Below are 24834 nucleotides of genomic sequence, written 5' to 3' on the forward strand. Positions count from 1 at the left end.
AGTTAGCAAAAAATAGGAAAAATCAAGCTAGCAAACAATAGCATCGCAAGAATCAAGCTAGCAAACAATAGCATCGCAAGAATCAAGCTTGCAAACAATAGCATCGCAAGAATCAAGCTACTAAACAATATGAATAATCAAGCTAGCAAACAAAAGGTAGAATCAAGCTAGCAAACAATAGGAAGAATCAAGCTAGCAAACAATAGGAGGAATCAAGCTAGCAAACAATAGGAAGAATCAAGCTAGCAAACAATAAGAAGAATCAAGCTAGCAAACAATAACAAGAATCAAGCTAGCAAACAATAGGGAGAATCAAGCTAGCAAACAATAAGAAGAATCAAGCTAGCAAACAATAGGAAGAATCAAGCTAGCAAACAATAAGAAGAATCATGCTAGCAAACAATAGGACGAATCAAGCTAGCAACCAATAGGAAGAATCAAGCTAGCAACCAATAGGAAGAATCAAGCTAGCAAACAATAGGAAGAATCGAACTAGCAAACAATAGGAAGAATCAAGCTAGCAAACAATAGGAGGAATCAAGCTAGCAAACAATAGGAGGAATCAAGCTAGCAAACAATAGGAAGAATCAAGCTAGCAAACAATAACAAGAATCAAGCTAGCAAACAATAGGGAGAATCAAGCTAGCAAACAATAAGAAGAATCAAGCTAGCAAACAATAGGGAGAATCAAGCTAGCAAACAATAGGAAGAATCAAGCTAGCAAACAATAACAAGAATCAAGCTAGCAAACAATAGGAATAATCAAGCTAGCAAACAATAAGAAGAATCATGCTAGCAAACAATAGGAAGAATCAAGCTAGCAAACAATAGGAAGAATCGAACTAGCAAACAATAGGAAGAATCGAGCTAGCAAATAATATGAAGAATAAAGCTAGCAAACAATAGGAAAAATCAAGCTAGCAAAAAATAGGAAAAATCAAGCTAGCAAACAATAGCATCGCGAGAATCAAGCTAGCAAACAATAGCATCGCAAGAATCAAGCTTGCAAACAATAGCATCGCAAGAATCAAGCTACTAAACAATATGAATAATCAAGCTAGCAAACAATAGGAAGAATCAAGCTACCAAACAACACAAAGGATCCAGCTAGCAAACAATCAGAAAACAAAAGCTAGCAAACAATAGGAAGAATCAAGCTAGCAAACAATAGGAATAATCAAACTAGCAAACAATAGGAAGAATCAAGCTAGCAAACTTTAGGGGGAATCAAGCTAGCAAACAATAGGAAGAATCAAGCTTGTAAACAATAGCATCGCAAGAATCAAGCTAGAAAACAATAGGAAGAATCAAGCCAGTAAACAATAGCATCGCAAGAATCTAGATAGCAAACAATAGAAAGAATCAAGCTAGCAAACAATAGAATCGCAAGAATCAAGCTAGTAAACAATAGCATCGCAAGAATCAAGATAGAAAACAAAAGCTAGCAAACAAAAGGATGAATCAAGCTAGCAAACAATAAAAAGAATCGAGCTAGCAAACAAAAGGAAGAATCAAGCTAGCAAACATTAGGGAGAATCAAGCTAGAAAACAATAGGAAGAATCAAGCAAACAATAGCATCGCAAGATTCAAGCTAGCAAACAATAGCATCGCAAGATTCAAGTGAGCAAACAAAAGCATTGCAAGATTCAAGCTATAGAAAACAATAGCATCGCAAGATTCAAGTTGGCAAACAATAGCATCGCAAGAATCAAGCTAGCAAACAATAGCATCGCAAGAATCAAGCCAGCGAAAAATGTACGAAGGAATAGTAGGATGAATCAATTTACCAAATTTAAAAAAAAAAAAAGAAGCCCAACTAATAATACGTTTTCGGAGATTCTAAAGAGTATATATGCACTAAATGTTGAATTTGACTCTTCGAAAATAAAATTGCAGTAAAACGACAACTTGAAAAAACATTTATTGACAACTTCATAAATTGGTAACATCGATCAATATAGGCTATAGTATAATAGTATGAAAAGGTCGTTGTTCTATTCAGAATAACAATTCGATTCTATACCAAAGCCAACATAAATATGGAGATTGTTATTGTAATGAGGATTTGCTGACATTTTATACTCAATACAAACAAGTTAATCCATACATTTGAATTGTTTAAAGTCTTATAATTTGTATTGCGTTCCTATCTTAGTTTGGTTAAAAACAATATATGCATAACAATAGTTATTAACTTCTACGACAGTTGGTCTCTGGTGGAGAGGTTTCTTGTTGGAGATTATACCACAACTTCTTTTTTTTTTATATATAAACAAAAAACCTCAAAAACTACTGTGAACATAGCATGTTGTAATAAGTTTACTTTGACCTATAATGATTTACTTTTACAAATTGTGACTTGGATGGAGAGTTGTCTCATGTGCACTCATACCACCTATTCTTATATATTTACACAAACAATACTAGACTACCATTTCTTCGCTATTTACATGGAATGTCATATTTTATTTAATTCAATAAAGAGATACTCCACGGTTTGTTGTTGACGGATGAACGTTCAGGGACAAATATTTCACCAAATTATTACTCAGAAAAAGAATAAGATATAGCATAGCCATTCAATGTCAATTTTTGTGTATTTTACGTTAAAAGTGACATCTTTATATGCATAATCAGGATGGGAAAAAAATAACAATTAATACAATATGAAGGTACTGCAATAGTTGTTGACCGAGATGAAGGCTAAAAATTGGGAAGGCCATGGAAAATGTGGTATGCTGTGAAAGGATGAAAATTTGGTTCTGCAATTGGCCATGTACCTACCACTCAAAGAGTTGTTGCAAGAGTTTTAAACGTACAGAGAGCGTGGTACTCTCAACACGAGGCATCATATCTATAATATAAAAAAGAATCTGTGGTATGATTGCCAATGAGACAACTCTCCACAAGAGACCGAAATGACACAGAAATTAACAACTATAGGTAACCGTATGACCTTCAATAATGAGCAAAGCCCATACCGCATAGTCAGAAATTAAAAGGCCCCGAAAAGTCATCAGTATGACCAGACTTGTCTACGAATCTACACATGTCGTAGAGTCAAACAAACGTTGGCAAGTGTGTCATTGCCGTTAAGAATACCAAAAGTGACAACATTTCTATACCCCGTCACACTAATGACAATTATCAATTCAAATTTTCGGCTTTGATTCCTGGTGACGGTAAATCCAGAAAGTGTTTCGGACCTATGAAACGTAAAAGCCATTTAGTCTGTTTATTTGTTGGACATGAAGTACGACAATTATATCAAGGGCTGATATTTCATTGACCCCCTAGCTTATATATCAATTTCAGTATAATATAATATATCATTTTTGAGTAAAATTTGTGGGACAGGATTTCGAGAAAAGTTATTTTTAAGTCAAATTTGTTATTTTTAAAGATATTTACGTATAAACTATGCGTTTGTTTATGTAATTTATACGTGTTTCTCGTTTCTCTTTTTTTTTTAAATTTTTATATAGATTAGACCGTTGGTTTTCCCGTTTGAATGGTTTTACACTAGTAATTTTGGGGCCCTTTATAGCATTTAATTCGGTGTGAGCCAAGGCTCCGTGTTGAAGGCCGTACATTGACCTATAATGGTTCACTTTTATAAATTGTTATTTGGATGGAGAGTTGTCTCATTGGCACTCACACCACATCTTCCTATATCTATTTGTAATACCACTTGCCGAACATTTCATTTGATATAGCTCATAAATTATAAAATTTATACATGTATACATATTTCGATGTTTATGTGCAGTTCCTCGTGCGAAATCATCCATTTACTTATATATATGTATAAATGATAATAACAGGCTTTTATGTTTATTCAAAAGCATAACAACTTATAGAATTTTATGACATAAGAACAATGTCCTAAAATTGAATGAAACTGTGGTAAATGAGTCGACAATGAGACCATAACAGGGACCCATAACAGGCATTTAAAAAAAAGGCTTCCTGAAGTCACAAGATGTTTTTTTGTTCTTCAACTTCCTCACTTGAAGCTCTATTTCCACTACTGATGCAATAGTTTATTAAATAATAATGATATAAATAGAAATTGTATTTTTTGTTTTAAAGAATTCAAGTCTGATTGAGAAATGCTGATCAGGTTGAGATGGGGACTTGAAAAATAATAAGAGACAATCCGTTATTTCCTCCAAACTCCCCCAATGAAAGAAGATGAACATGCAGTTCCTATTACACAATTCATTTATCTATTTGTCCAAGCTGAAGGACACTGACCAATAAAAATGTTTTTGAATTACAGTTATCTTATCTAATTTAATAGTTTCTTAGACGGCCCAGACCATCATGATCATGATTCAGGATTATAACGGCATCATGTGACAAGTTCATAATTTTTAATACTGTATAAACTGTAAAATGAAACAAAACAATATAAGTCAAAATAATGAAGTTCATATTACAGCATATTTTTTTTAATTCTAAACCAGCTCTAGAAAAACTAAATTAAAATACATGTAGATCAAAATGCTAGCATATTGATTATTTTCAGACATGTATAATATATGATTTCTCTCAGTGTAATTTTCGTTTGCAAATAATTCTTTAATCATAATTAAACTATTCTAAATTCTAACACACAATTTTAATTGGTTCTTTATTGAAGATCTACCGAAAGAGGAAATTTTTACGGTAAACTCCATGGAGAATTTTCACCTGGTCGATAACCGGAAATACACAAATGACGTCAGGCATTAGCATAAACACAAACCTAGCCAGCCATTTTACCATAACTTGAGGACGATCTGTGTGACAATTTATCGTTTTATTGGAATACTTTAAATACATGAAGGCTTAAAAATGATACGAAGGACATATTTATATTTATTATGTTTATTTTTAACAGAATACGTTATTTGTATGTCTGGTAAGTATATAATTTAGCTTCGTATTTCACGAACAGGTGCTTGATAATATTTGTATTTATACTTTAATCAATTAAGAAAATAGTTTCCTGTCTTAAGAAAAATCCATGTTTTCACTAATTAAGAATCATTTTAAGCATTTTCAAATCAGTCCGTGTAAAGATTATAACAAAGGCATGAAAAGCCCAGGTACGAACCAAAATTTGGTATTTATTGACATAAAATTTGTGCACATATATATAATTTTCTCCAAGTGAAAGATAATTCAGGTGCACTTGCATTAATCTAATTTAGTCGGGTCTCGTGCAATATTTACATTAAAATCGAATAGAGAAGAAGTAGAGCACAATAAAATTGTAATTAGCCAACTAAAAGATAAGAATATGAAAATAAAAAACTCTCACCTAAAAGTAACTGTAAATGCTGTAATTTTGACTCATAAGCCGGTTTCTTATCTTTAAAAAAAAATTAATAAGTAGTATCCCCTTAATTTTTGTCCTTTTGGTCTATAGAAGGAATAATACTTGACCTGAATGGTCTTTATTTTAGACTTGTGTGACACAGTCAAAGTTCGATATTGGTGTACATGCAGGTATACGTAGTGCCCAAAAAAATCATCAATATCTTCTTTGTCTTGTGTTAGGTGTTCTGCATTTTTTTTAAGGTAAAAAACCAAGGACTGACATGGTTCTTACTCAGTTAATTAACAGGTTACATAGCCATTTAAGTGAGCAATGAACTTAAAAATTATACATGTTATCGACATGTACATGACATACATGATGTACAAAAATATATGTGTACCCTGTTCTTTTGGTCATTATTTCATTCAAAAAGTGAATAAGTTATTTCAAGAAATAATTGTTTTAACATTTTTTCAATACAAGAATGTACCACAAAAATGAAAACTACATTTGTAAAACAAAACAACCCTCAACATGCTCAAGATCCCACTCAAAGAAAATGTATAAGTACAAAAAAATGTATCATCATGATCATGAACCTTAATAATTTCTGTACGAAAAATAATTATATGTACAGGTACATGTACATATGTACAAAATGTACACTGTATTGAATTGAGTATAAATACTTTAATCTTATCATGCTTATAGAAAGGAAAGAATGTGTGAAAAAACATTATCAAGGATTATTGTACATGTTGTATTGAGAATAACTAGATTATCACTCACATACCTGCCAACTTTTGAAAATGGCCATGGGGGTTTTTGTGCGCAGCACCATTTTTTAGGGTAGATCTTTTTCGCGGCATTTTCTCGTGTGATGATTTGTCTCCTAAAAGTGGCTGACATACTCCTTTTTTTAAATTGTTTGATTGTTGTATTCTTTTTGCTGAGATAATTAAACACCAGTATGGCAGTAAGATGACTTTATGTTTGTCTGATACATTGCCAAGAAATAAAAAAAAAGTAATAATATTGATAATTTAATAACAAAAAAACAACAATATCTTATATATAGATCAATGTCACAAGTGGTCCAACGAAAAAGTTTGTGACAGGCTTGGTGATGTTCTGTGCGTTGAATGACTTCTGGTGAAGAGCAGTACTAGAATGTATGGAGACATCATTAAGGCCACTGTGGTCAACTTTAAAGTCTCTGTTGCAAACTTTACAAAAGGCATGTGACAATCCTAACGTTGATTTAGACAACCAGCCCCTGTACTTGACATCATTCTGCCATTTCTCTTAAGTATTTGCACGAAGCAACACCCTTTTTCTTCTTAAGCGGTGACAGAACCATTTTGTAAGTGATAACTCGCCCATCATGATTCCAATTTTTATAAATTTAACACCCAAGCGAAAAAAAACCAACTCAAAATATCCAACATTCTTCCATTCTTTAATTGTTTACTATGCCGACATTAATCAACTGGTGAATGTGTGATCACTAAATTTTGATTGGATGAAATTTGTCAGACATGATTTGTCTCCCTTGGGAAAACTTTCAAATGTTCAAAATCGGAAACAAAAATATTTTTCGTGTAAATTTTACTAAAATCGTGTTTTTTGGCTATTTTCACGATCACAATCGTGTAATCGGGACAGAGGGTCAAAATCGTGTAGTACACGCCTAAATCGTGTAGTACACGCCTAAATCGTGTAGTACACGCCTAAATCGTGAAAGTTGGCAGGTATGCACTCACCAATGTTTTATAAAAAAAAATTGGATGATTCTTAGACATATTCTTAATAGACCATGATTAAGGACATCATTTGAACTTTCCACATCAAATACATTACAATGATGACGCTATATATGAATAACACAATGTAACAGGCTATTATTTGAACTTGGAATTATTTTTAATTATGGAATTTGCATAATTTCTTGTGTTTAAAATTTTTAATAAATTCCATGTTTATTTGGTATTATAATCTTTTGAGCGGTTAATAACACTTTCCATACAATATATTTTGGTTAGATAGTGTTGTGCGCGGCACAGTACATTCTATTGAAAATATGCTATTTTCTTTGTAATAGAAAGTGTTGTGCGCAGCACAGAACATTTCAGTACAGAATAAACATGGAATTTATTAAAAATTTCTATAACAAGAAATCAAGCAAATTCCATAATTAAAAATAATTCCAAGTTCAAATAATAGCCTGTTACATAGCTGATAGCTGTGATAGAGCAGATTAATGTTATGAGCACTTCTCATTCAAATCTCCCTATGATTCTAAAGTACATGTAGTGTGAGCCCTGGTCTTTGGCCCTGAAAGATATATGTACATGTACATGTATAGTGCATTTTAGTTCTAAGAATCAGTTTCAGCCATTATCAGTCCAAAATCATGCTAGAGGTTATATACAATGAAATTTATGTTTTCAAATCAATTACTTTGCAATACTGAGGCTATAAATCATAAAAACTATTACAATTTATAGATTTAAGCAGTATAACATAAAAAAGACATGATTCAATAGCTTAAAAATTAAACGATTTTTTGCAGGTCAGCCATAAATCAAGTCCATATATTTCTTTTTTGTTTTACCAGATAAATCTTTTTCATTTACATACATTTTGTAGTCAATGGTAGATTGTGTCCTACCCTCTGTTGTCATAATTGAGTTCAAGCTCCTGAGTAATCCATCATAATAGCTCTATAGGAATTTGTGATTAAATTTGTAGGTTATTATTGGACGTCATCTTGGGGATTTAGTGTTTAGGACTGTGTATTGATCCTGTCTGTATGTGACCATTGGTTTATTTCGCTTCAGAGAAAAATTACATTATTCAGCTGAATAGTGAAGAATTAATATCATTACCATTATTAGTTGTTAAAGAGGTAACTCACCAAGTAGAAAGATATATTTGTACATTTTTGTTTGTATTGATGAAAAAAACATTGCTGCTGTTTGTAAACTAAACAGAATAATTTGGTTATGATATTACATTAGAGGAAGCCATCCCGTTCTCTGAGATCCAGTTATATTTAATTATGAGTGTTTGTTGTTTGGTCTTAGTGTCCACAATAACATGGTTAAGTCAGTACTTCAGAAAATATTTCATTTCTGTGCTGTATTTCATATTTAGCAATTTGTCATTCAAACTCCTAGAATCAATGTCTGAATGATGTAAGTTTTTTTCAGGATTGGTAGAAATTAAAACATCAAGACTTACAAAGAAATGTTTTAACAAAGTAGTAAGAGGCAGGACCTTTTTCAAGATGTTGGGATCCAGTGTTTTTTATGCTTGGGATTGAACCTTTCGGGATCCAGGAATTCTTTTTTTCGAATTTCGGGATGTCAAGATTTAAATTTCTATAATTTCAGGACCTCAGGATTTCATGTTTTTAAGCCCAGGATTTGGGGACCAGGACCCTTCTGACCCCCTCTAGCATGTCTAGTAACCAACAGGTATCAAAATGAAGTGACCAATTCTAAAGTTTTGTTGATTATCATTAAAGTGAACAAAAAAATTTCTTTGGTTTATTTACAAGTCTAGGGCAGCAGAGTTTAATAACTTAATTTATTTGGGTTTTACTATTGGGTCTAATTTTATGCATTGACAAAGGCTACCTTAATCATCTTCAATAAATGGTTATCATAATTTTAGAATAAATTAAGATAGTCTTTAGTTTTTATCCTCTTTACATTTTTTGTACATGACACATATTTAATTATGGCATGTCTTCAAAAATATTATATATTCAACAAAGTTTCAAATGGTATATATGAAATAGACAATCCTAGACAGAATTAGACATGGATTCCAGTCTATTCATGCAGTCCCTGGAATCTATGGCATCCCACATTGTTCAGACTTAAATAAAACAGACAGTTGTGTCTTATTGATATTTTGTGAATCCCAAATCACCTTTTATTCATGATCATTAGCTATACAATGTATTTATGTTTGATGAATATAATACATGTAATATAGAAAGGAATTCTAACACAATTATACTCTACATTGTATTTAATAAAAATGTCAAAATTATGTTGTACATGTATGTTACATGTTTTATGAAATAAACATGATAAAGTACAGAAAGGTTAAACAATTTATATTTTCTCCCCTTTATTATTGTAATTGGTATTGTCTAAATTAATTTATATCATGTGTTAAATACATGATATAGTTGTGGCTGTCATTACAGCATGTTTCCATGTCAATGTTTACAATGTTTGACAGTTTCTGTTTTGTGTTTGAACTTTCCTCTCCCGATTTAAATTCAGCTTTGTTGAAGTGTTGAAATTCTTTGAATTCCTTCCTACATACTGTACATTTATAGTTTTGGCATGATCATATTGTTGCACCAGTTGTCAGCTCATTAGTGTAATCATTTTTGCATATTTTTTACATGTACAAATTGCATGAAAATTACATGTAAGTTCTCTTTCAATTTATTTTGATATTTATAACAAACATGGTAACACAAAGTTACATCTTTGAACATCATTGTGCAATACAAAAGGAAAATCGGTCTAATATTGGGCATCTACATGTACAATGCACCACAATACTATAACATTTTCAACATGGAAAATACTGTGTAAAGTTTAAAATGCCTTTGTATCTGGTAAACCAGGAAAATCAAAACAGTAGTTTCCTGCAATATTCAAATTAACTGTATATATATGCCAGAAATTGTTGACATCATGATAACTAGCCGAATGTTATTTTTAGCTCCATTAAATTTAGGGATTTCCTGGTGTAAGATTCCGACTGCTTGAGATTTTTGATTACATGATTAATTGTCTATTTTAGGTTGATTATTTGATTTTTGACTATAGTTTTAAAATCAAGTTACAGTATTTTTGCCACTTTTTGATCAATTGATTTCCTTTGATCATGTTTTTCATGTTTATGAATTAAAATACTTGATTGCTTTGATAATACCTCTTTAAATAGTTTAAGAAAATGTGATTACTTCTTAAAGTTATAAATTTGTTAATGTTTGATACTTAATGCCCTATACATGTACCAAGTTTACACTGTCTCCACAATGAAGATCCTTATTGATTATGAAAACTATAATATGCATTTGATATAATATTACTCATATCATGCATATAGCCACTATGAATGTACCAATGTATACATTAATGTACATGTAAGTCAGGTACAATACAGTGTCTTAAATGTCTTAATCAGATATTTACATCAGTTTTGCTCAGAGGATATATGACAGACAACAGTACCACCTTTACCCCAAGCTAAATAGTATTGTTGAATGAGTACACCTTTAAAATTAACATCTTTTGTGTTTTAGTCAAGTGTACATTTCATACAAATGTTTATAATATGTTTCAAGTTAAAGATTGATTATTGTTTAAGGGTAATATGATTAAGAGTTAGGTATATATTTTGGTAGTTATGATTTATGGGGGCACCCCCTGTCAAAGATTTGTATCTTAAATTCTATTGTACTATAACAAGGACTTTGGGTTCATATTTTTAAGATAATATAAATAACCAGATTTTTTCAACAGAAGCACTTTAGACTGGTTAAAAATTTGACTCGTACAGAAAAAGAAAATTTTCATGTGAATAAGTATTAAAAATTGGGATACTTATCTTTTCATCTGAGAAGGCTATATTTTACCATCTTGTCTGGTATAGATTATATGAGGCCTATGGTACATTTGTAGTTGATACATGTATGCATTTATTATATTGTATTAATTTATCTGAAACATATCGGGACATTCATTAGTTGGCAGTAACCAAGACTTTTACCCTTTTACAGTTGCAATGTATGCTACTAATTAGAAATTCATGTAATCAAGGATTTGTATAGTACTATACAAACAGCGGTATACAAATCCTTGATGTAATATATAAAAAAAAATATATCACAAATTTGTATGGGAAAAGTACCTGTTAACAGGAAAGATAATGAAACCACTGAATTATTGTCATAAATAAGATATAAGGACATTTTGGTTAGAAAATGTTAGAGGCAGATGTTTTCTTACCAAAAGCCACCTACAATGTATTATGTACATGTAACTCTCCGTACATGTAGTTTTGTAACCACCATAACCACCATCAATGTATTATGTAACTCTCCGTACATGTAGTTTTGTAACCACCATAACCACAAAACTTGCATTTACAATTCACATTTACATGTAGTCATCAGTAATTAATTCACAATTTTACATGTAACTAGAATAATATTCCTAGGTTTTTATTTTTAAAAAATGAGCACAGCTGACACAAACTTTAACCAACTTTAGTGATAGGACATTAAAATGTCTATCACTGCTCTAGACCTTAATTATAAGCAATCAACAATCAATATTTTTTTTGGACTGGATGTGAAGCAGTCATTCATTATCATATTGTCTTTTCTGTCCTCTGTCTTAATATATGTACATGTCAAAGCAGGGTGTTTACATTTACTTAAAAAAACCATATATGCCATGTCTAGATGCTATGAAATTGCTATGCAGTATTGGTATTATTCATTATTGAAGGCCTTGTCTTCTTTCAATAGATGCTACCATCTACGAGGGGAGATAGGACCTTTATCGGGACTCGAGGATCAGGTGTTTTTATGCTCTGGATTTTGGGATTGACCCTTTCGGCATCTGGGAATTCTTTTTTCTAATTTCGGGATGTTGGGATTTAAATTTATTTAAATTTGGGACCTCCAGACTTCACGTTTTTAAGAAGAGTATGGAAAGGTTCTGATACATGTAGTAAAATCTGAAGGGCAATATATTCAAAGAGTTAGACTGATATCTAACAATAAAAACTTCTTCAACAAGTGTCTTGAAACTGAACCCAATACTACATTTGTAGGACTGAACTTCTCTGCTTAAATACAATGTATGATATTTTGTAATATTTATGATAATTTCAGAAGCCCACAACAACAATATAGATATTGTTACACAACATTTGTATGGATGTTGTCCCTTTTCTGAATCATCAATTCCGCTTGCAAATGTATTTTAGAAGCAATTTAGTTAAAATTTATGCAATGACATAGTCCATTGTATGACCTTATCATGTTAATTTTGATTGTTTATTCACATATATATATATGATATAATCTTTTATTTCAGAACCTAATATCCATGATCCTGTAATTGTGTCTAGAACAAAGAACAAACGAGGTGTTCCAGTGTTCCATGGAACAATTTTAGAAAATGAAAGTTCAGTTCAGTTGGATCAGCCTTTACAGGCTACAGATGCTGATGAAATGGGTGGAGCAAGTAAGTAATATTATCTTCTTTAAACCAAATTCTTTGAAAATTGAAAAATGAAAAATAACATGGCACACATAGGTTTGAACCTCGGGAAGGGAGTACAATTATCCCGCATTTAGGGACCTCTTCCTGTCTTCCTGTTGAAGAGAAAACAAAACTCAAATTGATGCCAATAAAAAAAAACTCATGATCCAAGTTTCACAGTCCATAACATGTATATACATGATATAGGCACAGATGAAATATAACTAGACCAGCTAGTCTACTAATTTAAATGGGTTTAGTGTCTTTTTTTATATCATACAACTAGCACTTTAACAGACAGACAAAACGATGGATGCAGCAATATTTTTTAATGAACAGTAATGATGTGTTATTTGTATTTTAATTGACACATTCTGACTTTTAAGATGCAAGTGATAGAAATGCATTGAAATCTTGCCAAGTGACTTTTTTTTCCTTAATTATGGAGTTACTCTTTTTTCTTAAACTACATGAAACAGCTATTCTTCATTTACTGAATATAACACCAATATTAGGAATATATTGTGCGTCAGAATTTTGAGCTACTAGGGATTTTCTTTTCAGAAAACAGATTTTTACATTTTTAGAATATTACTCCAATATTAGAAATATCAGGATAAAGAAGGGTCAACATTTTGAGAATTAATCTTAAATAAACTATAGAAATCATTAATCTACTGTGTTGCATAATTATAGAGATTAAGAGCTGTAGATAGACAAGAGTAAATGTTATTGATAAATATTTATACAGGGATTATCTTTATCTATTGGATAAGATTATCAAACATATGTCTCACAGTCTGCATGTTCATAATTTCATAATGGTTTGGTGCTCAGAATGTAAATAAGTGCAGAAATGCATGTACAAACTACAATTTATGGCTTTATTGATTGAACTTTTTAGAATTGAAAAATAAACTGCACCTAGATTTGAAATATTTTACAGTTTTACTAAAGATTAGATTTACATGTAGTTGTAAATTTGTAAAAGTTATGTACAGACAAATTGACTACCAAGTATCCAGGTAATAAAAAACAGAAGGTATAAATACCTTGATTTGTAAATTCAAAAACAAACAGGTGTTCCTGTGTTAAAGGAATGCAGACATATTTTGTAAAATGATTAAGTCGTAAATCATTAATTTGTCACTAAGTCTTGTATATTTCAAAAGAGAATGTAAAGAAATATAATGAACTAATTGTGGAGAGAAGTACCGATTTTTCATTGACATTTATCAATTCATAGTGTGAATGGTTTATAACCTAAAAAGTTTAAACTTAATAAATGTACCTTGCTGTGCTGAGAAAAATATTTAACAAAAATGACTTTCTGTTAGAAAGCGAAGATTATCCTTTAAATTTTGATTGATGACTTTTTGATACTTATATATACCCGTCAGGTTAAATAAAGAGGGAGGCTTTTGTTGATTATGTGTAACTAATTCAGATAAACATCCCATAAATGGCTTCCCTGTCTGACAACCAGAGATAAAAGTTTTAAGCTCTTCCTCTATAAAATACTGTTTCATTTATTGAATCCGTACATAATCATAATATGTGTAGCTACATACGCCTACTAGTAAAGAGTATTTAAAAGGATTATATATATATATCATTATATGGTGTTATGACTGCATAAATTTGTACAACTGCATGTCACCTATCCTTTATATTTTTCTATAAATCAATGGTTCAATATCTAAATTTGTCAGAGGATTTTGAATTCCCCACTGAGATAATTCAATGGACCTTAGCTATAGTATAGACTCCCCAGAGAGTTAGGCTGAACCAGTACTCTTAATTTGCCTTTTGTTTTGGTACTGTGAATATTTTTGGATTATAAAACAGGCATAGCTTTGGTTAATTGTGTTTTTTCTGAACTTTTGACTCTTTAGTTGCAAAAATGGTTTGTCTATTGTCTATCTTGAAAACTTAAACATTGACATAAATACATTAATATATATAAACATCACTTCAACTTTTCACAGCTACATGTGATATATAAGAGTTGCAGTTGAAGTCATTTGCAAACTTGCATGGTGTCTTCAAAATGTATGATCTTGCATCAGTGACAGATTGTTCATGAAGGCCGGTTGTACATGTTAACTAAAGACTTCAGCATGTTTCTTGTAATTTAAACATATTAACAAGACATCAATTTATGTCAAAATCAATTTGCCTGACTTCAATGTACATGCACAAAATTTGTTGCTGAGATTTACTGTCCTAACAGGAGGGTCTGTGTGGGGTTTACAGAAATGTTAAGAATAGGTAAAAAGGCAGATTAAAGGTAAAGAAATACAATAAATGAAAAAATGGGCTTAAAAATTAAAGTAAAGAGAATAATGGAGTGCTCAAATATTAAGAATAGAAAATAATTGGCAAAAAACATATAAAGAATAAAGAAAATTGACCTATTTTTTTTTTACAAATACAGAGTTGAATGACGCTTATTCTAGACCCTCTTACAGTCATTGACAATACCATTGATAAATTTTGTAAAATAACAAGAGAATCTTATTATAAACAAATAGATCTCACTTCACCTGAAGAAGTTGAAACTGACAGTCAATGACATTTATTTGAATGCAAGAAAGAGAATGAAAGATTTAAGAACATTGACATGTGAAAGGAAAACAATTAGTCATCGCCATAAACAAAGGTTGTACTGTGTTATGTCAATGTATCACAGTACAATATGGATGTTTCTCTGTCAATGTCTTGGTGACAGATCATATAGATTGTATTTCAATTTTGAAAAAAAAAGAAAGAAAACTTATTTATATGTACGTGATCTATATATTATAGCGATTTAAAACTTAAATTGATAGGAACATAGAATTTCCATTATAAGTTGATCACATGTTTTTGCCAGGCTTTGTATTTCTTGGCTAATGTTTATAGTGTATTTTAAATTTATAAGTAACATTAGGGATTTGTCCATTTGAAATAAGGAGATGTGGTATGATTGCAGCTGGAACAACTGTACACCAATGTTCTTATTAAAAGACAGCTCTCTTTACAAGGAAAAATACCCAAGACTGTAAAATATAAGAGCATTATGTGACAACCATATACCACAAGCATGAGGACACATGTACATTCTGCAGAAACATATGCAGCGCAGACAGCAATCCCTGAAATCAATATAAGAATGAAGTCTTTTAAGAGGACATGTGGTAATAATTGCCAATATTTCATTCAAAAAGAATCTAAATTCCATTTGGCCGCTGTAAATGCACAATAACTATTTTATTAATTTTTACGAAGAAAATGGGCATGATGTTGATTACAATGTACATTTGAAATTTCATGTAGTAACAAAAAATATTAACATGAATATACCGTACTAACAGAATTTTATATTGCTTTTAGTGTAAATATTGTGGCATTTTGGATAGTCGTGACAGATTTGCAATAATAAACATGCATTTATAAATGTTCGATAGCACACGATTTTTAGTCATGATTTGAGTGGATAGTTTCAAGGAAGATTATCACCAAGACTGCATAAATATTTTATCATTGCTGAAATTATATACACTTGCTAAAGGATAATCGCTTTTCTGTGTGATCATGTTATCATTTATATGAAGATCATTAGATTAGTTAACGATTATCTTTTGTTTTATAAACAATGACATTTATGATATATCAGATTGTCTGTAAATTAGACAAGGCGATTGTACAGCTCAGACTGTCTGTTACAAGTTGTAACTTACAACATGGCGCATATGACAAGGGGTCAGAGTGAAATTACTAGCTCAGGCCAAAAAATTAAATAATTAAATGTTATTTGTTTCTCTTTTCTATTTACATGTTCACGTAACAATTGACCCTACCAATTATTTTGTTTTTGAAAAAGAATTTTTTCATAATTTTTCAATTGTCAATGTACATGTATGAAATATTTTATAATCATTTTAAAAACAAAATTTTAGATCATGACCTTTCTTCCTAGCCAAAGTCATTTATTTTTATCCTCTGCTGAATACAATGTAACAAACATAGATCTTCATTTTGAAATAGTTGCTTATGATACATGTATCACCCTTTATCGTCCTGAATATGCATGCAATATTTGCCACTGGACGTTAAGCAACCAACAATCAATCAATCAATGTATCACCCTTTAATCACTCAATGTATGTAGATGATCCATTTTGTATTACAAAAAAAATGTTGACACTGCTGGTCTATTTGTCAATTTTGTACATGACATGGATTTTTCTCCCACTGGATGCTGGTTAATATCTCTCAGGCTCTGCATGTCTGTGCATTTGTCTATCCTGATAAAATAAGGAGATGTGGTATTATATATGATTGCAAATGAGACAACTGTCTATTAGAGACCAAATGAATAAAATATGAGCAAAACCCATACTGTTGACCAAGCTATAAAAGGCCCTAACATTACAGTTTAATATGTAAAACAATCCAATGGCCTGAATAGTGTACAACCATTAGTTTAGTTTGTAGACTTATTAAGACAAACAGGAAAAAAGCCAAAGAAAAAAGATTGTGCTATGTAACAGTGAACATAAAAATTCTACTTTATAAGTGTGTCAAATGCAATATTTTTAATTTAGAAATGCACCTTTTATAGCAATTACAAATAGTACAAAATCGAAATCAAATCAGAAGGGGAATTTGTCTGTTATACATTGTAATTAATGGTTTAATTGTTATGCAATGTTTAATGATTTGATGTACTTCAAAGTGATAGAAAACGTACTGGAGTTTTATATAGAGTATTCCCAAAACTGTTTTACAAAGTAATATGTATGATTGAACTTATTTGTTTTTGGTTTTAAATAATTCAAATGGAATTTTGTTTCTATGGTAACTAAATAAGAGAGAAAATTCAAGGCACATATTGATGTTTTTTCAGGGTAAATTTCAAATAATCATGGGATATTGTCTGAAGACAAAAAAATATGTTACTTTCTTAAGAAATTAGCCTCCTTAACCCTAAAATGGTCTTGAAGTAACTTTGAAATTTGTTGTCTTAATTAGTTCCTTTATAATACTTGACATTATTTCTAGTAGGTAGTTAGTCAAGTAAGGCAGTGGCGGATCCAGCCATTTAAAAAAGGGGGGGGGTCCCAACACAGAGTAAAAGGGGGGGGGGGGGGGTTCCAACCGTATGCTGCCATTCAAATGCATTGATCGGCCAAAAAAAAGGGGGGTTCCAATCCCCGGAAACCCCCTGGATCCGCCACTGTAAGCCTTTAGTCCTTTATGATTTGATGGTTTTAGTAGTAGCAAAAAATGTTATTGCAAATAAAGACCTGGGTCCTCAGGAAAATTCTTACTTGCATTTAAATTAAATGTATGCTTTTTTAAAGTTCACTGATAGTCAGGGTTCTCTCTTGACAAACTGGCTTCCTCCAACAATAAAAACAGGCTGCCATGATATAACAAGAGTGCTGAAAGTGGCATTAAATACGGACAATCAATCAATCAAGAAGTTATAAATGAGAACCAAGATTTTCTATGACTGGTGTGTGACAAAGCTGAATGTATATATGTATGATTACTTTTCATTCTATAAGAAGAAATTCAATGTCTGTTTCTGAAATCTTAAAAAGGGAGAATAGAACTCAACACAAGGCAAAAGAAGAGTTTTAATCGATTTGGAAAAGAGATCTTCAATAAACCACCTCATAAAATGTAAAAAAATGCAAATCGGATTTAATCATGAAAGGCTCAGTTTCATCATCAAGCAATTCTTCAGGACTAAATATGGCTTAGAAAATCGTAAGCACTTCACATCTGAAAATTGGATGTGTTAATTGTTTTCTTTGATAAAGTTCTATGATGGTATTCTGAAATGTCAATCGCATCGAGCAGGGAAAAATACCTACTGGCACCTAATTGAACTAGCTATCCAGTAATGAAAAGCTTTTTGTAATCAGTGCATAGAAAATATGTAGTCAAATCATTGGTTGGTATAATTATTGAAATCGTTGAAAAAATTACATCAATATTTAATAGTCTTATGTTGGCAGATAATAATTTTATTTTGATGTAAGTTGCTAAAGGCAAAGCACATTTAATTTATAAAAGTACGTTTGTGATTTAACTGAAATTCTATTGTCACTAAACAATAATATTCAACATATTTAAGTACAGTTATTAAATTATTTTCTTATTTCAGCAATTTAAAAATTGAAAAAATTAAATCAAAGTGTCATTGCACAAAACATACATGGACTTATTGAAGTTTTCATTTACTCTTATATCGGTGCACTCATTCTAAATATCACTGCTTTAATAAGATCATAGCTATCATGATGGTTTATGTACTATTCTTGAAGGGTTGCCGCAAAACGAATAAAGATATTTCAATGATGTTTGTAAACAAATTGAATTAGCAGTTTTCTTTGGAGAATTTGAGAATGATTTTGAAATATAAGTTGATTGCAATTTGGGAATTCACATTTAATTTCAACTACAAATAAACCAGAAAGTCAATTAAAGCTGTGAATGACAAAATGTATATTGAGTTTTGAAATTTAAATAAGATTTAAAACCTGTTCACTTACAATGTTGAATACTGTATACATTGTAAGTAAATTGACAACAAGAAGTAACAGAACTGATTTAATCAAAAATCAAGAAATAATATTTATGTAGACCAATCTTAAAGGTCTGTCAAAGTCATGGCAAGACTTAATTTGACCTTGAGATTATTTGACAAGACCTGGTTAGTCAAAATAGTAGTATCCTAGCTAATACAACATAAACCCTGGTTAATGGCTAAACTGTAAACATTTTTTTGTAAGACCCTCTTTAGCCCTTATAACTTGTTGAAGAAAAATGGATGTATTCATATAATGTTAGATCCAACGTGTACACATTTTTATTTTTATGCCCCACCTATGATAGTAGAGGGGCATTATGTTTTCTGGTCTGTGGCTCCGTTCGTTCGTTCGTTCGTTCGTTCGTTCGTCCGTCCGTCCGTCCGTCCGTTCGTTCGTCCCGCTTCAGGTTAAAGTTTTTGGTCGAGGTAGTTTTTGATGAAGTTGAAGTCCAATCAACTTGAAACTTAGTATATATGTTCCTTATTATATGATCTTTCTAATTTTAATGTCAAATTAGAGTTCTGACCCCAATTTCACGGTCCACTGAACATAGAAAATGATAGTGCGAGTGGGGCATCCGTGTACTGGGGTCACATTCTTGTTTTTCTATATTTTGCAAAAGTCTGTATTATCCCTCACAAAAATTACTTGATTACAATAAATAAATTAAAATGGTTTAATGCAAAAATAGGGCCTTTTATTATAGTTTGCTATGCGGTACATGGTTTTACTCCTTGGTGATCTCAGAAGGCATTCGGCGACACATAGTTGCTAACTTCTTTGCATTTGGTGTCGGTGGACTGTGATGTCTCGTTGGCAATTATTCACATCTACTTGTATTTATATCGCTGCATGTTACATAACTGTAAAATTTGCCATATTATGTTCATGCTGTAACTAAATGCCTCAATATTTTGTTTTCAAACAGTTCTTGTTATAGAAACATGCAAAGAAGTCATTACTTTCCATGTTATATATCGATTGTTACATCATTAAAAGACAGTTATAAAATATCAAAAAAGACTGGTAGTTTTATTACCTTATTCAAAATTCAGTTTAAAGTACTAGCGTCACTACAAGACTTCATTATAAGTCTCGGAACCTCTATCTTCTCTCTACGGAGTTATTGACTTATCCTGAATCGTCAGATAGACATGCAATCGCCATTCATCAGAGTTATTAATAATTAAAGGTTTATTATATATGTTTGATTGTTTGCAAGGAAATTCTGATGAGAATAATATTACATGCAATTTATCATAAAGTGTTAATGGAGAATATTCCATTTCAGTGGATCCTGAAATTATCTAAGGAATCAAAATTTTTCAATTTAATATGGAGATGTGGTATGATTGCCAATGAGACAACTATCCTCCAAAGTTCAAATGATGTGGATGTAAGCAATTATAGACAACTGTTGGGCCTTCAAAAATGAGAAAGTTCCTTTTATACTATATATCCAGACTTCTGTGACAAACCTTGTAAATTTAATTCATTTATCAATTTTTTAATTGGTAGAAATGTTAAAAAATACAGGTATTATTTCTATTGAAAAGAACAAAGTCTAATTTTTTATTGAAACACCAAATTTCATTTGATGTTCAAATGTTCGGTCGACTTTTATACTATTATTTCATCAAAGAGTATTTGTTTTCATTTAATCACACAAAAATTTAAAAAGATTGTTTAACAATCTTCAATACAAAATGTATGTCAAGGTAAATATTATAGTCTTGTGAAAAAGAATATCTCTTCCATTATTTAAATATACGTATAACCATTCAAGATTTCATTCACTCTCAGACTAAATAAAATGTATGAGTAATTACTTTATATCCCATACATGTACTTTGACCTATAATGGTTTACTTTTACAAATTGTGATGCAGATGGTTGTCTCATTGGAACTCACACCACACAATCTTATATCTACATAATCCTAGGAAATCCCAATTTTTATATTGTGTACTGTAAAGTTCATATTTGTGATGAAAATCAGGGTAGGATGAGGGGGCAGAACCTTTTCAGGACGTAGGGATCAGGTGCTTTAAAACTCGGGAACACAGGGTTGATGCTTTCGGGATCCAGGAATTCGTTTTTCAGAAAAAATGAATTCAGGGATGTCAGGATTTAAATTTCTTAAAATTTTGGACCTCTGGATTTCATGTTTTTAAGCCCGGGATTTCGGGCTTAGGACCCCTCTGATCCCCCTCTCTTATGATAGGGTTCATCAGGTAGTGACCCGAAAAGAGTGAGATACAGACTGATAGTTAATGGGTCTCAATAAAACTCTGGTGATTCACCCTAGGCCTTCATTCAGAGGCACACAGGCCCTGAGATGTGTAACTATCTCTAAAAGGTCATCATGTATAATGAGTAAACTGTTAAAACCAAATCTGAGCTCAAGTACATGTTAAAAAGGGGAATATAAATTCCAAATCCAAAACTTCAAAATAGGATCTTTCGTTGTGAAAGTAAAAATTGTTGTTTTTGGGACAGCTGAAGCTCAACCCCTGGGGTTGAAGTCATAAAACTTTGCTCAGTGCTCGGAGCAAAAAAAACATGCTTGAAACATTTTGCATTTTGATTTGTCGATTTTGGAGTGTGAGTACAAAAAACTGACTGGAAAGTTTTATGACTTCAAGGCCTGTACTCTCTGTGTTGGACACTTCTTAGTGGTTTTGGCTGCTTTCGTACTCTTTGTTCTAATTTTGTCTCTAAGACACATTCCTTGTTTTAATTCTCTACAAGTCATGACTGTATGGATTTTTATATGCACAACTGCACAGATCTATTAAAGTTCTTTCATTTAATTAGTCTTGACAATTTTAACTTTGTTTGTTAATTAGGATTCTTTCAATGCAGCACTAATACATGACTTATTTGATCAAGAATAATCTGAAGGATGACATGAATTGTCATGGTAACTACAGTCAATATGAAAATTCAAACAGCATTAAAAAAAATTTGAAATATAACTTCACACTTAATATTATATAAGATTTCTTCAAATTTATTCCAAACTTCATTGTTGGTTCAAAATGAAAATCTTGTCATTATAATTGATAGATTGAATTACAGATTTGTGAAATATTATAAACTGTCAGGTTTCAAATAGATCTTGTATCTTGATTACATTTTAAATAAATTCTGTTGAAATTAAATTGAATTTCAATTTGCTGCTAACAGCTTTCTGATCAGCATTCAAGCCTATTGATAAATGGAAGGAAAAGGAAATTTTATTTTTAGCAAGATTTCCTGTCTATTTGTCAGATATTTGTGATTAAATGACTCTCATTAGTGAAGGAATATTGTATCTAACTTAAAGGAGTCTGAAAATCTTTCAACTTTATTGAATATAATCAACAGTAGTGGCTGATGGATGCAGTTAGAATACAAAATGTTTAAATGTTTAAAAGAAGACAATGTTAAAATGTTAGAACATAATGTTAAAAGGAACAAAATGTTAAAATGTTTAAAAGAAGACAATGTTTAAATGTTAGAACACAAGGTTAAAAGGAGCAAAATGTTAAAATGTTTAAAAGAAGACAATGTTTAAATGTTAGAACACAAGGTTAAAAGGAACAAAATGTTTAAATGTTTAAAAGAAGACAATATTAAAATGTTAGAACACAAGGTTAAAAAGAACAAAATTTTAAAATGTTTTAAAGAAGACCATGTTAAAATGTTAATTCAAAGACAATGTTAAAATGTTAATTCAAAGACAATGTTTAAAAGTACAAAATGATTGTCATTCTGGAAGATTATTTCAGTTGTCACAAGTTTGGAAAACCATCATCAAGACATCAACACATGCAGAACTAAACTTTTTATTTATGTCCCTTTTTGTTAAAACTAATAAGAATTGCTAACAGACAAAACCTGTCATTATAACTTATGATTTTGTTTGTATTTTTGTATAACTGCCCAATTTGATAGTATGACAAAATTTGTACACAATAAATCAGAACTCGCCAGACAAAATTGTTTACAAATCTTTAAAAAAGTCAAGCTTACTGTTTTAATAGGTAGTTACACAACTTTCATTGCTATTCTTAATTGATAAGTTTCACTAAAGTGCCAGTTAAGCATAGTAACTTACGTAAATCTTTACTTGTAATTTGCATACTGAGTAAATTTATTGGAACCTTGTCATTATTGTTAAAAGCTTTTTGTTGTAAGTCTTTCTATCTTTCAGTCTCTCTCAGGTTAACTTTGTGGAAATCTTTAATTTCTATGTGCAGCTTCCGTATATTGTTCTAATGTTAAGCAACCAATAAAGACAGATTACATGCACAAAGAATTAACCGATAATGTTAAAGTTAAGAACGAAAGTATTAATTGTAAGGAAGTGGTGTTGAAATTCAACAGAAAATGTCATGGTTTGCACTTAGATATCTTAGAAAGGCCAAACACAAACAAATATATGTTTAAAGTTTTAAAAATCTGTACGGTAGGGTATTTAATATCATGTTTAGGAATTTTAAACATTAATGGTACCAATTTTAATGCATAAGATGCACATTTTGACATTATGTCTCTTATGTGATGCTAAAGACCAAAATATTCAGAAAGCAATTGAGAAAGGCTGTTTACTGACATTGATTTAGTTGACCTTTAAACAGGAAATGATGTTGAAGAGTCTTAGGTGATGAAATACAATTGACGGTACATTGATATATTGATCCTTCTAATATTCAAAGGGACACCATTGATCTTTATATTGGGCAATTGTAATTAAAATAGCCAGAGCAAAAAGTAATTATTTGTAATTTAAAAGGTAAAAGGTGATATTATGTCTACCAACAATGGCCACTTATTGACCTCAAACAAAGTTTAAATAATGAACTTCATGAAAGGTCTCTTAATGACCTGTCAACACAAAATAGTATTTGTCTTTATTTTGTTTGAAATATATTCTACAGAACCTTTAGCAAATAACTATCAATGCAAATTTAGCCATTGATGAACCCTAAAAGCTTTATACAAATCACAATGCAGCTTCAAAATTCTGTCACATCTTTCAACTTGTATGATCATTTATTATGTAACTGTTACTGGACAAATAACACAGAATCAGGTTTAATGTTAAACTATATATATATATATATATATATGTCACCGACTCAGACGTACTTATATATATATATGTTTGTGCTGTTTTTAGACCCTTCTACAACGAAATTTGTTTTACATGCACACGTATAAAAATTGCGGTTTTTATCCAACGCAATCATAGGTTTAAACGTAGTTTTCAATTTAGACTCGTTTATATATACAACTCAAAGGGTTTTAAGAGAAGATGTAGTTTATGATTAAATAATTGTTTGGTAAACATCCAGTGACAGATATTTCAGTGATATTCAGGACAAGCAGACAGTATTTATGTAAAAGTCACATTTATTTAATTCCTCTGTATAAATTAATGCAAAGACAGTTTGAATAATGACTTTTTGCAACATCATTTTGAAATTGATTTTTTCATTAAGAAAAAGCCATTATACACAGGTAGATGATTGTTTCAGATATTTTAATTCTGTGATCTTTCTAATGTTATCTGAAAGAAAAAAAAAGAATAAACTGATCCAATGATCAATAGGTCCTCTTGCTATTGAAAAAAAATAGATG

The 24834-nt window shown here is 30.9% G+C and overlaps 1 protein-coding gene across 2 annotated transcripts in view; it reads left to right on the plus strand.

Annotated features, from left to right (window-relative positions):
• Positions 1–4702: 4702 nt before the first annotated feature.
• Positions 4703–24834, plus strand: part of LOC139500586 (calsyntenin-1-like) — a 50089-nt gene continuing 29957 nt past the window's right edge. For both annotated transcript variants that reach the window (XM_071289341.1, XM_071289342.1), the window contains exons 1-2: positions 4703–4907; positions 12452–12601. In XM_071289341.1, coding sequence (XP_071145442.1) covers positions 4841–4907; positions 12452–12601 — 217 coding nt within the window. In that variant the 5' untranslated portion in view covers positions 4703–4840. The remainder of the gene's footprint in view (positions 4908–12451; positions 12602–24834) is intronic.

Source organism: Mytilus edulis, chromosome 13 (genome assembly GCF_963676685.1).
Source record: "Mytilus edulis chromosome 13, xbMytEdul2.2, whole genome shotgun sequence".
In the NCBI taxonomy this organism is placed as follows: domain Eukaryota; kingdom Metazoa; phylum Mollusca; class Bivalvia; order Mytilida; family Mytilidae; genus Mytilus; species Mytilus edulis.